General features: G+C 48.8%; 3 protein-coding genes across 6 annotated transcripts in view; all 3 read right to left on the bottom strand.

Moving 5' to 3' along the window:
- LOC114854109 (carboxyl-terminal PDZ ligand of neuronal nitric oxide synthase protein-like) overlaps positions 1-13,873 on the bottom strand; it is an 81,627-nt gene extending 67,754 nt beyond the window's left edge. For 2 of the 3 annotated variants that reach the window (XM_029148202.3, XM_055508193.1), the window contains exons 1-2: positions 13,437-13,867; positions 13,057-13,128 (exon numbers count right to left, since the gene is read on the bottom strand). In XM_029148202.3, coding sequence (XP_029004035.2) covers positions 13,057-13,128; positions 13,437-13,541 — 177 coding nt within the window. In that variant the 5' untranslated portion in view covers positions 13,542-13,867. Of the gene's footprint in view, positions 1-13,056; positions 13,129-13,436 lie in introns of all 3 variants that reach the window. The other variant, XM_029148203.3, reaches the window with a different exon arrangement.
- A 3,406-nt stretch (positions 13,874-17,279) lies between these two features.
- si:ch211-284e20.8 (uncharacterized protein LOC563738 homolog) lies at positions 17,280-19,189 on the bottom strand. Of its 2 annotated transcripts, none has more exons than XM_041070595.2 (7): positions 18,806-19,189; positions 18,604-18,717; positions 18,419-18,497; positions 18,146-18,312; positions 17,854-17,967; positions 17,628-17,750; positions 17,280-17,548 (listed from the first exon to the last, which is right to left on the bottom strand). In XM_041070595.2, the coding sequence occupies exons 1-7, from the start codon at positions 19,001-19,003 to the stop codon at positions 17,327-17,329; spliced, it is 1,017 nt and encodes a 338-aa protein (XP_040926529.1). In that variant the 5' UTR covers positions 19,004-19,189; the 3' UTR covers positions 17,280-17,326. The 2 variants fall into 2 exon arrangements, with proteins under 2 accessions (XP_040926529.1, XP_040926530.1); XM_041070596.2 differs by having other exon boundaries at positions 18,604-18,714; positions 18,806-19,185.
- Positions 19,190-20,017: 828 nt separating this feature from the next.
- fetub (fetuin B) lies at positions 20,018-22,653 on the bottom strand. Its single transcript, XM_029149313.3, has 7 exons — positions 22,386-22,653; positions 21,801-21,914; positions 21,597-21,684; positions 21,361-21,527; positions 21,163-21,270; positions 20,987-21,061; positions 20,018-20,907 (listed from the first exon to the last, which is right to left on the bottom strand). The coding sequence occupies exons 1-7, from the start codon at positions 22,614-22,616 to the stop codon at positions 20,161-20,163; spliced, it is 1,530 nt and encodes a 509-aa protein (XP_029005146.2). The 5' UTR covers positions 22,617-22,653; the 3' UTR covers positions 20,018-20,160.
- Between the last annotated feature and the right edge of the window lie 1,691 nt (positions 22,654-24,344).

The raw sequence follows: 24,344 nt of genomic DNA, 5'->3' as shown, positions 1-24,344 counted from the left end.
CACCATGAACACTAAGTGATGACTTACACTAAATGACTTAACAGACTCATTTAGTGTAAAACAATACGCGGCAATTTGTGCAAAGTTCTCATAAAGCTGATTTCTTGGCCCAGTGAAAATTCAAACCTCTCCTTATTGACCCACTCAAGTAAAATCGATCAATTTAGGCTTAAAATAAAAGTGAAGCAAAGCAGAACTATAGAAAGGTTTCTGTTCACTCATTAATATGATAAAGTTTTATCACAGAAGAGAAAATGCTGCGTTCTCAATTAGCCTCCACCAGGCTAGTATCCTTTGGCTACAAGAGTAAGAACCTTTCCAGGATCTAAAATGATCCTGAGAACAGAATAAACAAAAAACTCTTCACGCTGAGCCTGTACTTGTGTTCTTCCCGTATTTAAACCAGGGTGATAGCTGATAATGACAGTTGGAGAGGCTCCATGCTGCTTTAACCCCCAGACTAAACTAGAATCAATTAAGCGGTGTGCTCTGCTGAGCAATAAATAATACTATCATCATCGTATGAAGTATATCATCTTCCCACCTCCCCCCGTGACACTGTGTTTGGCAGGAAAAATGATGGGTGTGTCAGCCAGGGTGAAAAACCACAGAAGAGGCAACGCGAGACCACAGCGCTGTAGAGATAAGTGAGCAGGCTGATATTTTTGGGCTGATACCAAAGATGATAATAAAACCACAGCATCACTCTGTCATTATGCTAATGGCAGCAAGAGATGCATAGTGTGGTGTCAGTCTATCCAAGAGCAACGTCACCAGTGTTTTAACTTGCTTGTGCTAGTTTAGGTAGAGAACCACCTCTGCATTCCCTGTGATAAAATACAGAACCTCCAAATGGTGCCTCTGTTGGCATCAGTAGCTCAAAGCAGTTCTCTAGAAAGCATTTGTTTTAGTCTCTTCTTCTGTTTATTTCTCTTGGGAAGCATTTTTGTCCTTAATGCTCTATCTAATATCTGTGGTCTTAGATAGTTTAGTGTTGAATCCACCCAGACCTGAGGTTACTGCAAACATGTTTTTCTTTAGTACTACTATTTACAATTCAGCCAAACTAATACCTGATCAGCTGTTGTGCCAGTTATAACAGAAAACTGAACTGCCAAAGCGAATGAAAGCAAGGGAAGAGCAAGTAAAGCGTAAGAGGGAGAGAGCAGAAACAGGCAAAATGGATGAAGACTGTTGAGTCGCACAATGGCTGGGAAGGGAAGCTGGGCTGTCAGCAGCAACCTGGAGCTAATGAAAGCGTCCATGAAGGGGAAAAGGTTTCATTAGCACCATATTGGTAACACAGACGTGCACGAACGCACGAACGAACGAACGCACACACACACACACACACACACACACACACACACACACACACACACACACACACACACACACACACACACACACACACACACACACACACACACACACAGGTCTGTAACCTTCCTCTGCTGCTTTGCTTCTCTGAGGCAGGGGAATCGTTTACAGCAACGTGAGACAGATGTGCTCTGATCCACTCCTTAGCTTGTCCAATTCTTGTGCATAAGAAGTATGACAGCACACGTGGCAACGGTTACATGTGGAAAAAGAAAAGCCTGAAGAGAGTAAAAGAGAAAAAAGCATTGTTTAATATTATTCTTTTAGTGTGGATTTATAAGCGAAGAGAGTTCTAAACGATGCTGAGAAATGCTCAAATTTCCAACAGCAAAAGGTCTCAAGACAGACTTGAGGTACTGTAGTGGATTCAAGGTGGTTAGTGGGAGCTCTGTGGTTTGAAGGGGTAGGAAGGAGGAGCCCGGAAACACAACCAAGGTTAGGAGACTTGATGGGCTGCTTGCAGTATTCAGGCACAACACAGGGGAACAGATAAGGCAGAGGAAGGCCAGCTGCAGGATTGAGACGCAGCCACAGAGGAGATAGGAGGAGGAATGGTTGCAGTGGTGAGATAATACCATGGCCTGAGGCTTATAGATGAGGGCAGCTCCAAGGTCAGCCTGGGAGCAAAACATTATCAGTCAGCACGGTGCTCCTCTCCATGTGTGAGAGTGTATGTATGAAGTACTCCATGTAAATAGACCAACAGGTAAGTGACCAAGCTGGTCATTACCTCACAACCCTTTTTATAACCAATGAGGTTACTGGTAGAATTAAACTATATTGAGACCAGGCTTGGCTTAGAAATGCGTTAATTCACTAATCAGGAGAAATAAAGTAAACAAACTGATTGACGCGTCTCGCTGGGAGCTGAGCTATGTAAACCATGCTAAGTATGTAGTCAGTATGCACCAAACACAAGCTCTCCTGCAGTAATCTAACCCACGGTCCACAGCCCTGGGAAACATAATGAAGAGAGAGAAGCAGCAGGAGGAAGAACGAAAAGGATGGAAGAACTAAAGGAGACTGAAAAGGAGAAGGAGCAGAAGTAATGCAAGAAGAATACAAAGGGGAGGAGTGGAGGGGGAAGGGAAACGGGGGAATGAGGATGAGGAGGGAGCAGCATCAGGGTGAGAAGAAAAGGCAGGAAGAAGAAAAGTTAAAATACACCACAGTGGACGAGCAAGGAAAGAGGATTCTGGAGGAAGAAGAAAAAGCAGCCAGAGGGAGACGTTTGTTCCTGTGCATATCTGGATTCCCCACAAGCACCTGAAGGAGTTCAGAAATAGTCACTTTGGCTGTAAAGTGGGACCTGAGCAGACAATAAGACGCATGAAAGAGAGGCGAACAGTGCTCGGGACGACGGAAAGCTGGCTGTGGCATGCGTGTGCATGTGTGCATGTGTCAGAGTTGGGATTCTCCTGTTTACATGTGTGAGCATTCTACAGTACGGCAGGACAACAAACCCCCAGATCCCTATATTTTACCATCAGTTTTTCTCCATTGTGTTATTTAAACATCTATCTCAGACGTACAGTTTCGATGTCACGTTGGAGGCCAAGTGACACAATAATTTGTTTCACTGACATTTAAACCAAAACCTGAAATGTATTTGTTACGGTGGGAAAAGTTCAACTGTCCAATGAAACTGACAAACAACCTGCTCTGGCAGCTGTTTAAAGAGAATCTCTGGAAAAGGCTGCAGTGAGTCAGAAATTTAACCAAATCTCATCAAGACCATTATAAAAATCTCACAAGACAAAAAATGCAAGAAAGCAGATCTACGCATTGTCAGAGTCTGTGCTGCACATCTGTTGTCCGTCGACCTTTATTCAAATAGATCCACACAGGACACAGGAGCTGGAGTCTGGATCACAGCTGTGCAGCATTTGTCCTAAGCAACCTGCCTCTGTGTGAGAATCCATTTTAGCAATTTCAACCTTCAGCATTTCCCCAGAAACTGACCTTCCCTTTACCTCTGAAAAGGCATCTCCCCCATGATGCTGCAGGCCACAGTGGCCCCAGACTCAGCTTCTAGCATCACCACTCTCACTTCCCCACTCAGCGCACAATTCTGACTCCCCATTTCTTGCTGACATGTACATGGAGAGGGGAGCATGGCGCTATGTTGGCAGCAGGGAAAGAAGATTCTAAATGAAATGTTAAGGAGAAAAACCTGCAGCATCTGTGTGCTATTACATTAAATTATCTTGTCAGGGAAAAGAGACGAGTAAGTGAAGCAGTGGGTTGTGAAAAGTGGCTTCATGGTATCTGTAAAGTAGAAGCAAACTGAAGAAAGGAGGAAGGATCAAGGAGAGTAAAGATGTAATTGGAGTTCAGTTAATACTGCTGACATCTCACTTTGAGGCTGTTTGCCAGTGTGTCATTGCCAACTTGGAGGCTGAGATGGTTGGTTTTTGTTTGCTCTGGAAGAGCAAATCTCACTCAGAGTCAGAGAGTATCAGGATTAATTCAACAACCACAATGGAAACAAACTCACTGTTTACACCAGCCTGTCTAAGATTTAATGAGATTCATTTATTGCTGCCTGTCCTCCAGTTTCTTAAGCCATTACTATTAGACGGTGACAGTATCCACATCTGCAATGCCTCCTCTATGAGAAAGAACAAATGGGAGGATGGATCTCCTGGATATTTATCTCCAGGTTATTTAATGTTTCTGGGATCAAAAATAAAAAAAATGAGAGATGATAAATTCCAGCAGCACGGCAGACGTTAACTGTAAGGGTGGAATCAAATTAAGCCGGTGTCTCCATTAGTCACAGCAGGGGCTGACAAAGGCCCTGCTGTTTCTGAGAAGAGAAGCTGCAAATCAGTCAAAGTTTCACTTGGCCTCCGATGAAGGGCAGGGCGTAGTGACGGCCCTGACATATTGATCAAGGAAAAGAACAGCGTGGGGAAGAAAGCGAGAGAAAGCTGGCACCACAGAACACGGCAAAGAAGAGGATAAAACAAAAACCATATGGAAGGAAGAGAAACAAGGAGGGAACAGTGAGAGGATCTGCAAAAGGAAAAAGGCAAAGCTGTGTCAGAAGGAGGCTGTCGATTTAAAGTGAGGAGAGAGATAGGTGTGTGTGTGTGTGTGTGTGTGTGTGTGTGTGTGTGTGTGTACACGTATCAAGGCAAGAACCAGCTGCGTAGGCTATGAAAAGCATGAGAAAAGTATCCAGACTCAGTTATCACTATGCTGAAGTACAATAACGTAACTGCTGTCTCACATAACAAACCCCAAACTCTAACCCAATGGACACATTCAAGTTAAAAATGTTGGATACAGTGCTCTGAAAGGACCGAGTGGAAAGGATTTGGATAATTAGGATGTTTTCGTAGACACCTTATTCAAGCCTTTTAGTCATATGCAGCAGGAAGTCCCCAGCCAGAGCCCAAATTAAGGAAGCATTTAAATCCAGTTTGGTGCAGGGAAAGCCCAGAGTCCCTCAGGGCTGTGGCTGTAGCTCTAGCTGGGATGAGGACGTCCGGGCTGCGGTGCTTCACCTGAAGACCACTGCTATGCTGTTTCCTGCACATTATATTCAAATAAAGTGTTTTCTCACTTACTTTGCATTGGGAACATTGTCGTCTGTTCATGGGAAGTGAATGGAACAAGGCCGCACTCATGCAGACATTTGTGCTTGTGATTCAACAAGCAAACAGCAGGTTGTGGGGATGTGAGTGTTCTGTTTCTACCAGTGAGACAATAAAATATGTGGGTCCAGTTTAGGTGATGGATTAAGGTGTTTAAAAGCTGTTAGATGCCACAACACGCCACAGTGGTTTGTGATACTCCCAAGCAGGATGGTACTTTTATCCCACTACAAAGTGTTTTATCTTCGTTTGTGGTGAGAAAAAAGCATTCACTTCACAAACTAATTCAGCAGGAACCCAGCAAAGCTGCATCATAGCTGGAGCCCCCTGTGGTGTTGGTCCTCCTGCATGCTTTTCTATTCAAATAGGTGGGAATGGATTCTCCCCCCACACACACACACATACACAGTGTGAACAGCTGAAAGCAGAGGCAAGAACAACAGATCCTGATCCTAATCAGATCTGGGACACAGTGGTTCACAGTCGACGTGTAAAACCTCTAGGCCACGACAGAACCCAGGCAACCTAATGCAAGATTAATTAGCTGCCTGCCGAATAACAAATACTTATTAAAATGCATCATTAACTAAACTGGATGAAGATGCTGGTGAAATGTTCCAACTTACATGTGATTCTCTTTAGGTACATTAATCTGCCTTCCACAACAGCTGTTCACTGCCTTTCAGGCGTGCTGGCATGCAAGGCTGCCTCCTGCACAACTAAGTTCAATCACTCGTATTTCACTTACAACTGGCTTACTTAACATTTTAAAACAAGCCTTTAGCCATAAACAATTTCCATAACGCTTCTTGTAAGTAGTAGCTTTACCATACAGGTTTTTAGGGGTTCCACCTCCCAGTCCATTCACTATGTGCTGAATAATAAAGCCAGTTAAACATTAGCCAGGTTTTACATACACTGGATTTATATGGGATCCAGAAGCTGCCTCCGAAGCGCACCGCTGTGAGCCGGTACAAAATAAAGTGGCAACTGTCAAGATAAATGTGACACTGACCAAGGGATGCATTACACATTAACACAATCTACACAAATAGACATCGTGCTCTATTGATCTAGCAGCTATCAAATCGCCTCCAGCGCAAAAGCTTCAGAAGCTGAGGAGGAGCAGCAGTAAAGAAGAGGGTAATGAAGCATGCATGGGTCATTATCAGCTCACTGTTTGACCTTTCAACTGTGACCCCAGGGTAGAAAGAAAACTCTAAACAGTACCTTTAATTGCACACAAAGTAATGCTGTAATTTGCTCTTCAAACGGGATTTTGAAAAAGCCTTTTCAGGAAGTCTTTTCAAGCAGCACAGACATTATACTTGTGCAGAGGTGCTAGACAGTTATTGTGTCCCTTGCTTATGGTTTGAGTCTGTACACAAGAGAGAGCATTGAAATGCACTGATTCAGCCACTATTTCAGACACAATGTCATTGCTTGAAGCATCCATCCAATTGTGTCATAGTTTAGTTGTTGCTGAAGACTTAGAGCCATCGGCACCCGAATTAAATGTCAAAGTTTTCATTTTAAAGAAATATTTTCATGTAGGTCTGTCATTAACATATTCCAGTGGCCTCTCCAGATAGATGAAAACATTTGAAACATTTGTTGCCATTGAAAAGGAAATGACCATGATTTCTTATTGTCTATAAGAAAGATGCGCGATGTAATGCTTATTTTAAGTCTTTTAAGACTTCAGGTGCACGTAAAACTCAGCCTCAGATGTCCTCAGATGAGTTCTATGTTACCTAGTGAAACTGCATCTTATAACCCAGGAGGTGTGAGTTGACTTCATGACTGAGCACTCAAACACAAGAATAAACAATTTAGTTCTAAATTTGCAGAACAAAATGTATCATTAAGGTAATATCAGTATCTGTTGAAATACTAGGCAGTGTCTCAGGCACAGAGCTTAACACTGTAAACTCTACTAAATCTTATGAATGAAGTTTTAAAAGGATCTGTGTGATCTATGTTGCATGAGGCTCAACAGATACCTGCTCCACTGCCGAACTCTTAATAAACACCACTGTTCGATTGGATAGATTTATGAAGCAGGATGCCATTGTAAACGCAGGAATGACACAACAACGTAATAAAAAGTACAAAGGCTGAGATGGATATCTAATACACAGAGCAGAGTGTAAATACTGTATGTGTGCATAGAATATACTAAAGTCTAAGTCAAAGGCAATAACAGCTACATAATTGTGTTGAGCTCAGCTCTGCTCTCAACAGCGGTGCTCACCACAGCTTGCTCATGGTAGTGGGTAGGCAACTCAACCCTGCAGTCACATTTGACAAGATGGATGAATTACTGTTATTCAGTCATTTTACATTCTTTGCTGAGTTTTCAGGACTGTATTCAGGTTATTGTGACCAGGTCTCTATTTCACTGCACCCGTCCATCTATTATTTTAACTGCTTTGCCTCGTTAGACAGGTCAGCAGCCACTCACAGCACAGTCAACACAGAGGCAGACACACACCCGCTCACACTGAACCTGGAGAAACCCAACAACCTTAAAGGCAGATAAACATGTATCATGCAACCTTTAATGATGCAATGACAAGTGACAAGTGACATTAAGTCACTGCTAAGCGAAGTTCATTCAGCGGAGATCCAGATCATTTCCCCTGCATTGTGTTTCTTAGCGTTCGTTACTGATAGCCATTAACTCTTCGCTGGACACACGGATCCTGATCCTCACCACAGCCACAGCAACAGACAAAGCACTTCTGTCTCTGCTTTACCTACGCCACCACTGCTGTGCTCTTTCTGTCCCCTCAGACGCTTCTAATCCTCTCATCCCATGCTGCTCGATCTTCCTACAGTCAGTTAACCCAGCAAAGGCAGATTAATGAAAGAATAATCCCTTTAATTCACTGTAAAGGTCTGCTCTCCTTTTAACCACATAAGCCGCTAACACAGCAGGCGGTTCTTGTATTGTTTAAATTCATAAGGAATTGATAAGGAGGATTTTTATCTAAATATAGCGCAAGAAAAACAACACGTCAGCTTTGTGGTGGTTGAGTTTTACTAGTCCTTGTTAATTCATATGGCTGAAATTCATCAGCAGAGTATTAATAACCAAATCATACTCCTGAAATCTTTATTCATCCATTGTTTATTTTGGACCTTAAATAATAAATTAACAACTTGGAAACTGAATATCGTTTTAGCTGATTTCTCAGGGATAAATGCAAAATAAATCTTCTAATTCTTGTGTTAAATCGATTCTTACATTTAAGGAACCAACAAAGGAGCCAAAAACAAAAACAGACTAAGGAGAAATTAAAATGTGCGTTGCTGCCCTAAAGAGAGAAAACAAAATAATTCAGCTACTCTTGATGAACTAGTAAAACAAACCTTTCAGGCAATGCCTTCCTCTGTTGGCAGGGGACTTTTACCAGCTGAAATATAAATCGCCTGCCAGTCGTGAAAAATGTGTTTTCCTTCATTTTCTCAGAACAACAATTAATCATTTATTGTGCAATTAATCATTCCACAATAACATGTGCTAAAGCGTGTACATTCAGCGTGAGACCATGTCCTGCACAGCTGCACATATTGCTCCACTGTAGGTGTGGACTTCCTGGTTTGCCGTGTTTGTTATCAACGGTCTTACAGGTGACTCATGCACTCAGTGAACAATGACACCATACGCCAACGTGTTGACTAGAAACAGCAAAGCACAGAGTCTGCAGAAAGGAAAGCTGATAGAAATCTTAGAGAAGATGCTGTGGGTGACGTGACTTTACAAAATATGCTTTTAAATCCTCACAGGGTGAGAAAAGGTGCCATGAGGCTCAGAGCAGATGTTACACAATCTATTCTTAAAGTGACTGAAAGTAGTAATCAAAGACTGTGCTTGCAACTAAAAGCTGCATCGGGGTGACTTTCATTTTAAAGCCAACATTTGTGGCTACTGAGCTTCTGTCTGACGACTAACCTGCTTAAACAAATAAACATATTTCATCATCATCAGTTATTTACTTTCATTTGACCAAAGACAATATATAAAACCACTTATTATTCAAATAAACCCGAGTCATTGCCTGAAGCTGCGGCTCCAGGTCAATGACACTGTGCTGTCTGGCTTTTAAACACTCTGAAAGGTCAGCATCGAGTCTGGCAAGTGTTCAGTATTTGGATTTAAGCTTCATAATGAACCCTGCTGACTTTAAATCCATACTTCATGGCAATATTGTGCCATGAACGAAACTAAAATTCTCGAGCTCAATGCTGCTTTCAGTGACAGATTCCTGCTGACCATCACATAAAATAAAACTTTTCCGTGGACCTCTACAGTTTGATGCAGCTGTATATTCCTGGTCATTCACTCTCGGCCGTGCCTTCGCCCTGTCAGCAAACACGTCGCCAGCATGTTCTGCTTCACTGCGAATCCATCAACTTTTAATTCCCTTGACAATAGACTTTTGTCCATTATACATTTTGTTGATGTGGGTGCAGTGAGCCCAAGTCCAAAAGATACAAATGTTACAGTAGAAAAAAAGTTATGATCCCTTTAATTTTTTTAATTTTTTTTTAAAATACAGACCAATTTAACAACAATTCTTTGTCTTTTCCTCTTCTTAATATTGACAGTCGGAGCAAACTTACTTTGTCTTCCAAGTAAAACAAGTGCTGCCCCGGCAGTCCAGTGCCGGGGCAGCACTTGGACTTACTGGACTTACTGGACTTACCGGCAGTCCAGTAACCTTCCAAGTTAGATACCTGTGGCTTCCCCCCATTGTGTTGTCAGGCCAATGTCAAAGCATTTTCACACTGGAGGAGCCAAACCAAAGCCTGTTTTCCTGCCAACAACAGCTGCCATAGCAGCACACAGGGAGGTCCCCTTCATACGCGAGGGTCCCTTCTCTGAAAAAGGCCAATAAGAACATTTTGCAGCTTTTGCTTTAAACACACGTAGCTGAGAGTGGGCGCTCAGCTGGAACACAGCAGTACATTACAACATGCACAAACAGATTGTTCTCCACCACCCACAGCCATTACTTAACCTATATTCATGTAAATGAAACAGGACAGGATGGCAGGAAAGCTGAACTGGTGCATTACACACCCTGCCACTTCAAGACAGTAAATGAAACGTGGATCAATCTTGCCTGTGTGTTGCCTTGAATTAATCAAGCTGAGCAACATAATTCTCCTAAACCTGGTGTAACTTCTAAGGTTGTTGAGCCAGCTGCCAAGATGGCAAACAGAGGGACTCGGCTGCTTAGGCTGTAAATCTCAGGTTGACACAACAGAAAGACAGGAGTTGGGAGGTGGCACTTACTGCACTGCTTGAAGGGGAACTTCCTAAGATGGAGCACGTGGGGACTAAACCTCCGTGTGTGTCCAAACACTGCACAAACACTGCACGGACCACTGCACAAACACTGCACGGACCACTGGACAGACCACTGCACAGACACTGCACGGACCACTGCACAGACCACTTCACGGACCACTGCACAGACCACTCCACAGACACTGCACGGACCACTGCACAGACCACTTCACGGACCACTGCACGGACCACTGCACGGACACTCCACGGACCACTCCATGGACACTGCACGGACCACTCCACGGACAACTCCACGGACAACTCCACAGACCACTCCACAGACCACTCCACAGACCACTCCACAGACACTGCACGGACCACTGCATGGACCACTGCACAGACCACTGCACGGACACTGCACGGACCACTCCAAGGACCACTCCAAGGACCACTCCCCTTCAGACCACTGCACGGACCACTGCACGGACCACTGCACGGACCACTGCACAGACCACTCCACAGACACTGCACGGACCACTGCACAGACCACTGCACGGACCACTCCACGGACCACTGCACGGACACTCCACGGACCACTCCATGGACACTGCACGGACCACTCCACGAACAACTCCACGGACAACTCCACAGACCACTCCACAGACCACTCCACAGACCACTCCACAGACACTGCACGGACCACTGCACAAACACTGCACGGACCACTGGACAGACCACTGCACAGACACTGCACGGACCACTGCACAGACCACTTCACGGACCACTGCACAGACCACTCCACAGACACTGCACGGACCACTGCACAGACCACTTCACGGACCACTGCACGGACCACTGCACGGACACTCCACGGACCACTCCATGGACACTGCACGGACCACTCCACGAACAACTCCACAGACCACTCCACAGACCACTCCACAGACCACTCCACAGACACTGCACGGACCACTGCATGGACCACTGCACAGACCACTGCACGGACACTGCACGGACCACTCCAAGGACCACTCCAAGGACCACTCCCCTTCAGACCACTGCACGGACCACTGCACGGACCACTGCACGGACCACTGCACGGACCACTGCACAGACACTGCACGGACCACTGCACAGACCACTGCACGGACCACTCCACGGACCACTGCACGGACACTCCACGGACCACTCCATGGACACTGCACGGACCACTCCACGAACAACTCCACGGACAACTCCACAGACCACTCCACAGACCACTCCACAGACCACTCCACAGACACTGCACGGACCACTCCACAGACACTGCACGGACCACTGCATGGACCACTGCACGGACCACTCCAAGGACCACTCCAAGGACCACTCCCCTTCAGACCACTGCACGGACCACTGCACAGACCACTGCACAGACCACTGCACAGACCACTCCACAGACCACTCCACAGACCACTCCACAGACCACTCCACAGACACTGCACGGACCACTCCACAGACACTGCACGGACCACTGCATGGACCACTGCACAGACCACTGCACGGACACTGCACGGACCACTCCAAGGACCACTCCAAGGACCACTCCAAGGACCACTCCCCTTCAGACCACTGCACGGACCACTGCACGGACCACTGCACAGACCACTGCACAGACCACTCCACAGACCACTCCACAGACCACTCCACAGACACTGCACGGACCACTGCACGGACCACTGCACAGACCACTGCACGGACCACTCCAAGGACCACTCCACAGACCACTCCACAGACACTGCACGGACCACTGCATGGACCACTGCACAGACCACTGCACGGACCACTCCAAGGACCACTCCAAGGACCACTCCCCTTCAGACCACTGCACGGACCACTGCACGGACCACTGCACGGACCACTGCACAGACCACTGCACAGACCACTCCACAGACACTGCACGGACCACTGCACAGACCACTGCACGGACCACTCCACGGACCACTGCACGGACACTCCACGGACCACTCCATGGACACTGCACGGACCACTCCACGAACAACTCCACGGACAACTCCACAGACCACTCCACAGACCACTCCACAGACCACTCCACAGACCACTCCACAGACACTGCACGGACCACTCCACAGACACTGCACGGACCACTGCATGGACCACTGCACGGACCACTCCAAGGACCACTCCCCTTCAGACCACTGCACGGACCACTGCACAGACCACTGCACAGACCACTGCACAGACCACTCCACAGACACTGCACGGACCACTGCACAGACCACTCCACGGACCACTGCACGGACACTCCACGGACCACTCCATGGACACTGCACGGACCACTCCACGAACAACTCCACGGACAACTCCACAGACCACTCCACAGACCACTCCACAGACACTGCACGGACCACTCCACAGACACTGCACGGACCACTGCATGGACCACTGCACGGACCACTCCAAGGACCACTCCAAGGACCACTCCCCTTCAGACCACTGCACGGACCACTGCACAGACCACTGCACAGACCACTGCACAGACCACTCCACAGACCACTCCACGGACCACTCCACGGACACTGCAGCACCAGCCCAGAGCCGCGTGCACCTCTCACGGCCCTTTTCCATGTCATTAGAGGTTTAATCAAAGTCAACTCAGATCAAATTCCCAACCTTCCACCTACACCTGCTTCACTCTAACACAAACCACAGACAGGACTTGATGCCATATTTCAGACTGAAGCCGTGGATTGTGACGCACGCCCACGTTCCACCTACCCGTATCCTCCTCATCGCAGCCACGATCTCCACTCGGCTGCTCGGCCGCGTCACATCCAGGCTGCCGATGTACTGTGGGCACGGAGGGGACACGTTAGTACACGGTAACACACACACGCGCACACACACACGTTTACGTCCGTTGTCCCAAACTTCTGCTGCCAACTACGCAGCTAACAGGTGACTTCCCAGCTAGCCGAACCGCTGCTGCTGAGCTCCATTTTAGCGGTGAAAAGTGTCCGACGGTGACTTAGTTCAGCCCCTCAGGCTGGAACGCAGCGTGTCGCAGCTGGATCGGCCTTTTCACCCGGGACCGGAGGAGCGGCTCCGGTCCGGCTCCGGTCCGGCTAGCTACGTCCCGCCGCCCGCTCCCACTTCACCTTTGCCTCGAAGTTGATCCCGTGCTGGAAGGCGTCCTCGTTGTGCAGCGGGATCCTCAGGTCGTGTCCGTCATCCACCAGGTTGTACTTGGTTTTTCCAGGCATTTTCCACTTTTACGCCTCCACAGCGCCGGAGAAGAGCACGGAAAAAAGCAAAAAACTATCCCACATCCGACGGAGAACAAGTCCAGATCCCGTCAGTGCGCGTCCTCCATCGCGACGAACCGTCCCGGCGCCGCAGCGCCTCAAAGGGTTCCCCGGCGTGTCCGAGAACGGCGGCCCGAGCTGGAGGTTCGTCCGGCGGCTTTACCAACCCCCACGGCGGCCGAGAGGAAGCGCGTGGCGGCGCTGCCTGACTTTTCCTGGGGCGACTGTGGAAGTTGGCTGGCTTTGCCTCCTGGTCTGGACCGCCTCGCGCCTCCCGCCTCGCGCCTCCTCCCCTCGCGCGTAACGGGACGTCGTGATTGGACGAGCCCGAGAAGTCCCACCTGTTTCCTTGTTCAGAGGCGCATCCTGGCGCTCTGAAGGAGGGGCTCAGAGTCCCCCCCGCCCCCCACACACGGGACTCACCGGAACGGCTCTAATACCGTAATTAATTCGTATTTGTATTCAAATTCCGTAAACGTCTATGATGTATTAATTGAGAAGCATCAACAATGCTTTAACATGGTAATACACAATAGGGAGATAAATTATTTGTTGAACGTAGCATTTCTATTGAAAAACCCCAAGACATAAAGTGTGTTGAGAATAAAACGATGTGTGGCGCTACAACATTTGCTTCTGAATAACATGGAAGGGGAAAGTCTACCGACTAGTGGTCACGTCTATAAACATCTGCCCAAGTAGCCGTTTCATTTTACACTGGCATACAACAACAATAATAAGAATATTAATATGGAGATGATGATGACAATAATTCAATGTAATATTAGTTGAATACAACCAAGTCTTATCATTAAGTCTCATAATCAAAGATGATTTTTAGATAAGATTTTATAGATGACAGTTTAATTTTGCACCAATTTAAAATGGAACACACATGTATAACGGCATTAGTGGGGTTCACAACAATGCAACAAAAGACATCTTGAGTCTAAAACATTCAAAATACCACCGGAGTAAAGACTGATCCACAAAGGTAGCATGGAGGTGTTGAACAGGAACCTTCTCCAGTGGAACAGACCGTCTATCCACTGCAGTGATAAGTGGACAGCGGGCGCAGCAGCGTTCATGTTTAATGCAGTTGTCGTGTTGTATAATGCACACACCATCTGTGTTACCCTGGGAGTGAAGATGCAGCGCCCCTGAAGGTGGTCCCAGTCAGGGAGGGCGCAGGAAGTGGGGCAGCAGTAATTCACATTCTCACCACCTCTTTAGAAACACAGTGAGCTGCTAATGGGGTCCGGGGGCTGGCACTGGGGTGGCGTGCGTACGGTTTCCTCTCAGTGGTCCACGTTTGGAACGAAATGACCGACAGCTCGTCATTCTTCACTGTGTACATCATAGATGCTACAAGCTTCTGCTTCAATATCCTTTCTTCAGCAAAAAACATCAGAAAACGCGGCCTCCTGCCTTCACAAACAAAGAACTTCAATGGCTCCTACACCCACACATTATTCCTGTTATTCTTTATACAGTATTTTCAGGGTAACTCTACAATAGCATTGTGCTTCCCTCCTCTGAGGTCAGGGCCACCTGCCCCCATGAGAGCAAAAAGCTGGTGGCAGACATGAGCAGCTGCTGTCGCTGCATGAAGAATTATCGCTCAATACTCACATATGCTCTTAAGGCTATTTAGGAAGGATGGAGAGCAAGCTAATCCCCGCCGGGTCTTTGAATACATGTTGATCTGTTGATTAAGGCTTCAGCTTTTAAAACGCGTTCAAGGCGCGTAGCAGCTTTTGGAGATCAGTGCTTCGAATGCTCAAACCATCAACGCTCCGCTCGAAACCCAGAAGACACACACAGGACATTCAGAAAAGCTTTTAGTGTGTGATGGATGACATTTATGTCGGCACTTCACTGTCATCCTGCTTTAACACAATGTGTGTTACACCTGTTTGTTACATGATGTTCCCTCGAGGACATGGTGACGCTGAACTGGAGCTGTTGGAGGTGAAATGTGTTGCAGCCAAACTGGGTGTTTCCAGTCCGCTATGGGCTGTACACAGGTTGGTGGGGAACAGTGAATGAAGACATCATTTAACTGACGATGAAAAGGTTACGGCGAAAAAGCCAGAGGTCTGTCAGACACTGGACCTGCATGGACTGGTTCCAGTTCCAACCAGTAATGTGTCACGCTAACACACAAAGCCTGGGACCATTTTCAAATCAATAACATTCTGCATTGCTTCTGAACACACATTATAATGTGGAAGTGTTTTTTCTTTTGTGAGAAGCACATGCAGTGTGAGGTCATTGTGTCAGAAGGAGCTTTGGTTCCCGTCCTTCTCGCATCTCTCTCGGCTCCATGCAACACAAAGAACACACACACCTCAAGGGCCTCTTAAACTGAATTAATAATGACGAGCTCCAAAGAAAGTGGAACACGCGACAAGAAGACAAATTCTCTGACAAAGACAGACAAAAAAGAAAGCAGTGAAACAAATGATGACAACAAAACATTGAGGTCTATGCCCGAAGCTGCGTCACAACAAAATTAACACGGCAGAGAAAGTGTGTGGAGCTAATTGTACTCTGCTTCTGAAGCACACAAAGGCTTGACCCTGCTAAAACCAGAGCTAAAGAAATGCCCAAACATCAATCTGCGCTCAGTGAGACACTGAACAAAGGCTGCAAACGAGGAAACACTAGGCATGAGCACAATGTAACGTAAAATACTTCCGATATGAGCCCTGAAATTCACAGGCGTTAAAAGAAGAGCAACAGCGACACCGTGTGACAAGAGTGTGAACTGCAGCATAGCGTCTGCTTTGCCGAGCTACAAAAAGTCAATTATGGGAGCTAGAAACATCAATCCATTTTCCAAGCCGCTTACTCCCTAATGCGGGGTCACGGGGGCGCTGGAGCCTAACCCAGTTGGCTATGGGTACACCCTGGACGGGTCGCCAGTCCATCGCAGGCCAACACATAGACAGACAACCATTCACACACACACTCACACCTACGGGCAATGGAGAGAGTCCAATCAACCTAACGTCTTTGGACTGTGGGAGGAAGCCGGAGAACCCGGAGAGAACGTGCAAACTCCACACAGAAAGGCACCAGGCCACCTCCGGGAATCGAAACCAGAACCTTCTTGCTGTGAGGCGACAGTGCTACCCACCGCACCACTGTGCCACCCCGGAGCTAGAAACAAAGGTTACGAACCTAATGTTATTTCTAAAACATTTGTCAAACCCTGATGTAATCTTAGTTATGTATGTTGTTCTTCGTACTGCTCCAGCTGTTGTACGATCAGAATGTTTCATTCTAATAATAAACCGCTTTAGACCTGAAGAGAGAAGCTCAGATGACTCCAGATACCATCATCTGGACCGGACCAGGAATCCTCACAGGCCCGTTTATGTTTAGCTTCCTGGACAAAACACTGACACCATTAAAAAATTATAAACATAAATTCCCGTCACTATGTTCTATTTAAGGTTAATTCATTGCATTTATTATGCAATGAAAACAATATAAAGCTTGTTAAATAACAATAAAGATGACTCCAAACAAATGAAGGTGAATTCTAGAGATGGATCAGTTTATTACCAGGGCCTAATGGATTTAAATGTCCTCACATCTTAATGGGCTGGTGTCTTTTTTACTATCTACATGATGACACATTCAGAACCTTTGTTATTTCATGCTGTACACAGACAGAACTGACACAGATTCCAGTTGAGTGAGGGCTTTAATGGAACCACTCATGGCGGATCTGATCAGAGTTTGAGGGCTTTCAGGCCCAGATTGTGCCGGCGCTGGCCGGGACAGGACCTGGCTGCTGGCGAGGCCCTGGGAGAGGCAGGCTGAGCCACCACAGTGCCCACGGGGCTGCGTGGCCCGGAGGCAGCCGGGCCGGGCGTGGCTGCGTCATGAGGGTGAAGGTGTGTGTGGCCGTGGCTGTCTGCGTCTGCACTGGCCTGCTGCTCCCCAGCAGACGCCTGGAGGGGAACACAAAGAGGGGGGTCAGTATTTGACCTGGGCCCAGCTCCGGGAGCAGCGGAGCATCAGCTACAGTACCTGAGGCTCGTAGATCTCACACTTCACTTCTACAGCCTTCCTGCTGTGCCTTCTCACCGCAGGGGTCCTGACTTCAAACTCGTCCTCTTGAGCCACGTGTGATCCAAAACAGAATCCTCTATGCTGAGAGTGGACAGAAGGTAGATTCAGATGCCACAAGCAACAGTTCTGCAGCAGCATCGCGTCCGACGTGGGTGCAGTGAGTGAAGTGAGGCGTGTTACTCACAGCAAACTGACAGGACATGCGTTGGCAGCTGCTCAGCTCGCTGCGATCTGTCGCCTTCGAACACACTGTCTCCACTATGGTGAACTCTACGAAGTAGGACGGGCCAGCGACCCACTGGAGAAAGAGTCACAGGGAGACACGCGGTAAAGGCCCAGTGCTGGTACCGGTGCTGGTACCAAGTTGTAGGCGAGGTCATGATTCTGTGCCCTGACCACCTCTGCACCCCCCCCCCCCCCCCCCCCCCCCCCCCGGCCGCCTGGAGTGTGGGCGTCCCCGTGTCGCTGGGCGTCACCTGTGAACTGGCTCTGGTGATGTTCTCCAGGGAGAAGAAGTTGGCCAGGCCGCTCTCGTCGTTGAACCTCTGCAGGGCGAGACTGGCCGTCTCCTCCACCACCGGCTCGTTCAGATTTTCAGACGTAGGACAGTCCGGACACACGGTCACTACTGCGGTTGCAGGAACTGAATGGCAGCATTAACAGGGTCAAAGGTCAGCCGGACGCAGATCTACCACAGGTGCTCTATGGCAGCAGGTGGATGAACAAAAGTCCAGTTTCCACTGACGCACCCTCTCGTAGGACGCAGGAGTAGTTCATCAGTCGGACCCCAGAGTCAGCGCTGGCCGAGACCTCACACTCTCCGTACGCCTGAAGCAAACAATGCATTTAATGCAGCGTCTCCCTGTGATGAACAGAACGAAGCAGCAACCAAACCCAGAGGTCAGAAGGCTGTGTTCTGTGTGTTGCTACTTACCGGAACCTCGCTAACTTCCCTGACTTCACACTGCTTCCACGGTTTCCTGCTGGAGATGTGACATTTGGTCTCCATGACGTCAATGGTCAGTTGGTAAAGTGACCCTCGTTTCTGCTGGACAGAAAAAAACATGCAACGCGCTGTGTTTTGAGCCTTTGCATTTCAAAGGCTTCTCTGCACACACTTCTGCTGGTGTGCTCACCTGATGAGCGGCGTGCGAGAGGTCGTACAGCCGGTTGAGGCTCAGAACGTAGCCCTGGTCCCGGTCCCGGTTGATCTGCTCCAGGGCCTCCTCGGCCACCCGCACCGCCTCGGGGCCGCTGCAGCCTGCTGGTTCTGGGCTCGCTCGTCCATCGTGCTGCAGCAAAGCCAGACACAGGAGCAGCAGAAACACGCTCATCCTGGAACACGTGCACACAATCACAGGCCACTATTCACGACACTTCTCTGCTAAAACCGATTTTGTGGTGGAAGTTTTCCCTCGTACGACGTGTAATCCTCGTTCCCCAGTCGGGTCTTGACAGGCACATGTGCGGGTGATGTTGGCCGTTCCCCTTTCCCACACGGTGAGCAAACAGCTGCTATCTGCTGCTCTCTGGGCCGATGGCTGGCTCAAACCGACTGAGGGGTCAGAGTTCACTGGGGAACAGGGGACATTAACACAGTCGATGAAAAAAGCCTGTTCAGGCTCCTCCACTGTCTTTTAGAGAGTACATATCATACAAAGTCTTGCATTGCAACAGTTTGCCTTTAGTCCAAATAATAAATAGAACCAGATGACTTCACAGCAGCCGATGTAACCAGTTAACCAGAGACCCTGGCCCCAGGGAGCCCCTGGCCTCCAGGAGCCTCTGGCCCCAGGGAGCCTTCAGCCCCAGGGAGCCTTCAGCCTCAGGGAGCCTTCAGCCCCAGGGAGCCTCTGGCTGGAGACTGTAATGTAATGTCTAGTGTGGCTGTGACTTTAATATTGAACAGAGACAGTTGGATGCTGGACGGAAGTGTTGATTATAAACAACCATTCACCGAGAAAGAGAACAAAAACCAACAACAAGAAAACAGTTTAGATTTTGTCATTTGTTCAGTTAGAAGTCTAGTGGCTAGAAATGGATTGTAAATCAATTGAACTCAATTCTGTGTGTGACAATCACATCTTTAAAAAGATGAATAGCATTAGCCAAGAACAATAATTAACCCTAAACAGAGAAGCAACGCCCCCATGTGGCGGTTACTGGAACAGACTCATGTTTCTACCTTCACGCTGTTTCCATCGTTTGTTTCCGTCACAAACCTTTCAACAAACTCTCTAATCCTTTCTCATCCTGTAGTTGATGGAAGGAATCTTAGCTGATTTATTCCTTCCTGCAGGTGATTGTGATCATAATGTGGCATCATAAGAAGAAAATGACCAGGTCAGTGGTTTTATTTTTTATATTTATTAAAAGAGAAAATGCAAAAACAGTGTTGATGTTGCCATGTGTTTAATAGACTGTTGACACAGAAGCAGCGATGACACGTTTTGAGCTGATGGAAGGCAACTGTGTCTCTGCGTCTGCAGTCCTAGGCAGATGTCTTGAACTCGGGGTCCTCAGCAAAGGCTTTGTCCACCGGGGTGGTGCCGGGCGCCGCTGGGGGGGGGCACTGAGCTGAGACGGAGGTGGGGAAGGCCTGGACCGTGGGCTCCCTCTGCCCCGGGATCTGCGGGTCGGGCTTCAGGGGCAGAGTGACTCCGGCCTCAGGACCGCCGGCCGGGACGTCGGGGAAGGAGGGCAGGGTGACGGGGAGGCCCAGGTCGGGCAGCAGCCTCACGGCGCCGTCCGGGTGGTCGTGGGGCTCCTTCTCGTGCTCGTGCTGGTGGTGGTGGTGGTGGTGCTCGTGCGCGTGCAGGTGGGGATGCTTGTGATCGTGGTCCAGAGCCAGCTCGTGGTCGTGGTGGTGGGTGGCCGCGCCGTCGGCGTGCTTGTAGTCGTGGTGCTGGTTGGGGGCGTCGCCGCTGTGGTCGTGCGCCTTGGCGTGGTGCGCGTGCACGTGGTCGTGGCCGTGGCCGTGGTCGTGGGAGTGGTCGTGCGCGTGCCTGTGGGCGCTGCCCGCGGCGTGGTCGTGTGTGTGGTGGTGGGCGTCGTCGGCGTGCTTGTGGGCGTCGTGGTGGTGGCCGTGGCTCTTGGTGTGGTCGTGCACGTGGTCGTGCGTGTGCGCGGGGTCGGCCGCGTGCGCCTGCTGGTGCTCGTGGCCCGGTGCCTGGGTGTCGTTGTGGCTGTGGTCCGTCTCTGCGCCCAGAAGGTGCAGGTTCTTCTCTCTCTCTGCAGCCTGAGGGCACAGAGGTAAACGATGCTCAGACCTATTGAAACACGGGGCTTCACTTCCAGTCCTGTTCATGGTTCCTCACCTCAGGCTCGTAGATCTCACACTGCACGGTGACTGTGATATCTTGGTGGAGCGTGCCCACACAGAAGCCCTTGTGCTGATTGGACAGATGAACGCGTCAGCATAAACCATTCCTGTGTGTTTTACTTGCACACCAGTGAAAGAGCAGGAGCATGAGGACCAAATCAAAGAACTCACAGCGAACTCGCACTCCATGGGGGGGCACTGGGCGTCCGCCCCGGCCGTCCTGGCGCAGGTGGTCTCCTGGATGCTGTACTCCACATTAAAATACATCCCCACAGCCAACTGGACACAAACACACAGAAACAGGAACGCGTCAGGAGGAGGAAGGGGCGACCGACGCTCCCATGAGGCGCTGAGCCTGTGGACACCTACTCCAGCTGTGGCGCGCTCCACCTTGAGCAGAGCAAACTTTTTGTCCAGGCCGCTCTCCTGGTTGAACTTCTCCAGCGAGAGGGACACGGCCTTCTGGACCTGAGCGTCTTCCTGGGACATTAGAACCGGACAATCGGGACAGATGTCGAGCAACTTCTTCCCGGAAACTGAGTTGAGAAAAACAGTGTAAAGACGAGCAGACGGGATCTGATCTGAGGTCAGCAGCTCACACTTACAGTGTCTGAGCACACATCTGTACTTGTAGAGACGCACCACCCTGTGCACCCTGTTGATGAAGATGGCCACTTTGCACTGTCCATATGTCTGAAAACAGAACAGATTATTCAGAGGAACCAACGGAAGGCAGCACAGTTCAACGTGCACACGGTGAGGAAGCGTCACAGGCCGTCATGTTCCTGATCACTGCTGCCTGCTCTCACCGGTGTGTCGTGGGTGGGACGGGCCTCGCAGGTCTTCCAGTCCTTTCTGCTCAGAACACTGCAGTTGGTGTCCACAACATCCAGCGTCAGATAGAAGACGACGCCGTTCTCCCCCTGGGACACACGTCACACATGAACAGGCTGATAAACGAGGTTGGGGCATTTAGCTCCGTGTTTCCATGACAACCGCGATGCCTGATCTGGACATCGATACTAATGTGTCCCCCATTGTTGATATTTGGCACTCTTTAAAATATGAATGTCAAAAGTGGAGTTGACTCATTTCATGTTAGTGATTTAGAGCTGTCACCTCTAATTCACTAACATGTCCCAAAATGTTACAGTGCTTCATCCGTCAGCTAGCGGCTAACAGCTGCTAACATGTGTCAAGGGACTCAGCTGCAAAGACTGGAGCGAAGTCTAAAGTCTACCGACTGATCACTCACTCGCTCACTCACTCACTCGCTCACTCACTCACTCACTCACTCAGCTGCAGCCCACGCTGGCGTCTCACTCACTCACTCACTCACTCACTCACTCACTCACTCACTCACTCACTCACTCACTCACTAGCGTCTGACTCACGTGCTGGGCCGTGTGCACGTTGGACAGGCGGTGCAGGGTGAAGATGTAGCCGTCCGTGCGGTCCTCGTTGATTTTGCTCAGAGCCAGTCTCGCTGCAGCTGCGGATGAGGCGTCTTCACACGAGCCTTGCTCAAAGGCGCCGTGCTCCGAGGCGCCGTGCTCCAGCGGCGCGCCGTGGACGTGAAGGCAGCCCAACGCCACCAGCAGCGACAGCAGCACTCGGGGCCTCATGGTGTCAGCCGCACAGAGGAGGACAGATGTCCAGAGAGCTGTGGGCTGAGCTTTTATATGGTGCTGCCGGTCCCCCGCCTTCTTCACCACGGCTGCTCTTATGTCAACTCTGCTACTGTAAATATAACCATTGACCCTCCCCTTCACAGCCTGCAGTCACGTCCATCAGCTACTGTACTGACGCTATCAGGACGCACACTTGATGTCATCTGATCCTCTGAATTTTAAAAACAGCAACGATAACATGACACATTGAACAGGCCTCTGTCCTGTTCCCTCTGCCACTGATCAGGTCACTGCAGAACCTCCAGCAGATAAGATAGATTCCAACGTAACGTGACTCTTTCTCAAGACTGGGTGAACTTTGTCGTGATAAAATCAACAATCGATTGAATCAACAGGCCGAAACCAAAAATCAATATCTGTTCTGCAGCTGCTGTGTGGTAACATCTAAGAGGAACAGTTGTGTAAGAGGCTGGAAAGTTCATAAACCAGTAAAAGTCAAATTTCTATTAAAGCCTCATCTAACGGTTTGCTGTATGTGGGATCTGTTGTGTTTAGTTGTGTAACTTTACTTTGTAAAGTGCCTTGAGATGACCTTGTTGTGATGTGGCGCTATATAAATAGAACAGAATAGAATTGAATCATCTGGGCAGTGATTAGATCAGTGATGCTAGAGCTTTTGGCTGCCAACCACAGGGTGGGTGGTTTGATTCCTGGCTTCCTCGAGTCACGCTGAAGCCCAAGTTGCTCTGTCACCGAGTGCTTCAAACAAAAATGTAGCTGAATTAAAGCCAGTAGTAATTCACCAAAAACGTCAACAGTCAAAGATGGATTCAGCATCTTTACTTGCATGAAACAGTGTCTGATTTCTGAAAATCTGAAAAACTAAAAAGGTTTTCAGTGGATTTAGAGCTCAGTCCCAGTTTAGTTCTGTAGGAGGGACTGTGACTGTCACAAACCGGCCTTGAGTCTTCACTGTTAATGCAAACAGAGCGTGGCTGTGCTGCACACAAGGTCAGAGGTCAAACTCTAGAAGGGCCTGTGAAGAGCATCTAATGGCCGTACAGGACTTTGCGGTCCTGTCCAGCACACAGTCCAGTGTCCAGTCCACAGCTAGCGTCCAGCTGATACCAGTCTCTGTGGCGAGTGGTCACGCGGGTCCATGACATGCTGGTAAACACAGGGGGAAAGTGGCAACGAGAACCTGTTCGGCCTTCTTCACGATGGAACCAGGCCAAGAATCACATGATAGTAAAACTAGACAGAACGACAGAACTGAGGAAGTGCGAAAATAAAACCGGAAACTAGCACAGAACAGGGTTGAGTGTATATTTATAAACAGAACAAAAGCCCAGACAGTGTGAAAGCAGCACAGACCCAGCTCCTAAAACTGGAACTTGACTAAAGGATTCTCAATGCAAGTCCAATGAGACCACATTCAGGCAGTGAACATCTTCAGAGGAGAGTTACATGAACGCCAACGCAGGAGAAAAACCTGAACCTGAACACGACGCGTGTGTGATAGAAATGTGTTGCTTTGGATCGTCATCTTACTTTGTGCTTGTGTCTCTTCTCTAAGACTCACTGACCGACAGACACGGAAAACAAGCGGCCACTAGATGCCGACAAACCTAAAGCAAAGCTAGAATCCCGTAATGTGTGAGTGTGAGCTTTAATCAAGAGCATAGTTTTTCAATTCACAAGCGCACTTTAACGATTCAATGA

The sequence above is a fragment of the Betta splendens genome, chromosome 4 (assembly GCF_900634795.4).
Source record: "Betta splendens chromosome 4, fBetSpl5.4, whole genome shotgun sequence".
NCBI lineage: Eukaryota > Metazoa > Chordata > Actinopteri > Anabantiformes > Osphronemidae > Betta > Betta splendens.
This window is presented reverse-complemented; position numbering and strand designations above follow the sequence as displayed.

What these genes read in the sequence shown, in the direction of transcription:
- fetub (XM_029149313.3), bottom strand. Translation starts at nt 22,616, where the DNA reads ATGAGGCCCCGAGTGCTGCTGTCGCTGCTGGTGGCGTTGGGCTGCCTT. An exon ending in GTCCCACCCACGACACACCG is followed by an intron (nt 21,685 to 21,800) that starts GTGAGAGCAGGC and finishes TTCTGTTTTCAG; the next exon opens with ACATATGGACAGTGCAAAGT. An exon ending in TGGAGCGCGCCACAGCTGGA is followed by an intron (nt 21,271 to 21,360) that starts GTAGGTGTCCAC and finishes GTTTGTGTCCAG; the next exon opens with TTGGCTGTGGGGATGTATTT.
- si:ch211-284e20.8 (XM_041070595.2), bottom strand. Translation starts at nt 19,003, where the DNA reads ATGAGCGTGTTTCTGCTGCTCCTGTGTCTGGCTTTGCTGCAGCACGAT. An exon ending in CTCCTGCGTCCTACGAGAGG is followed by an intron (nt 18,313 to 18,418) that starts GTGCGTCAGTGG and finishes GCTGCCATTCAG; the next exon opens with TTCCTGCAACCGCAGTAGTG. An exon ending in GCATGTCCTGTCAGTTTGCT is followed by an intron (nt 17,751 to 17,853) that starts GTGAGTAACACG and finishes GTCCACTCTCAG; the next exon opens with CATAGAGGATTCTGTTTTGG.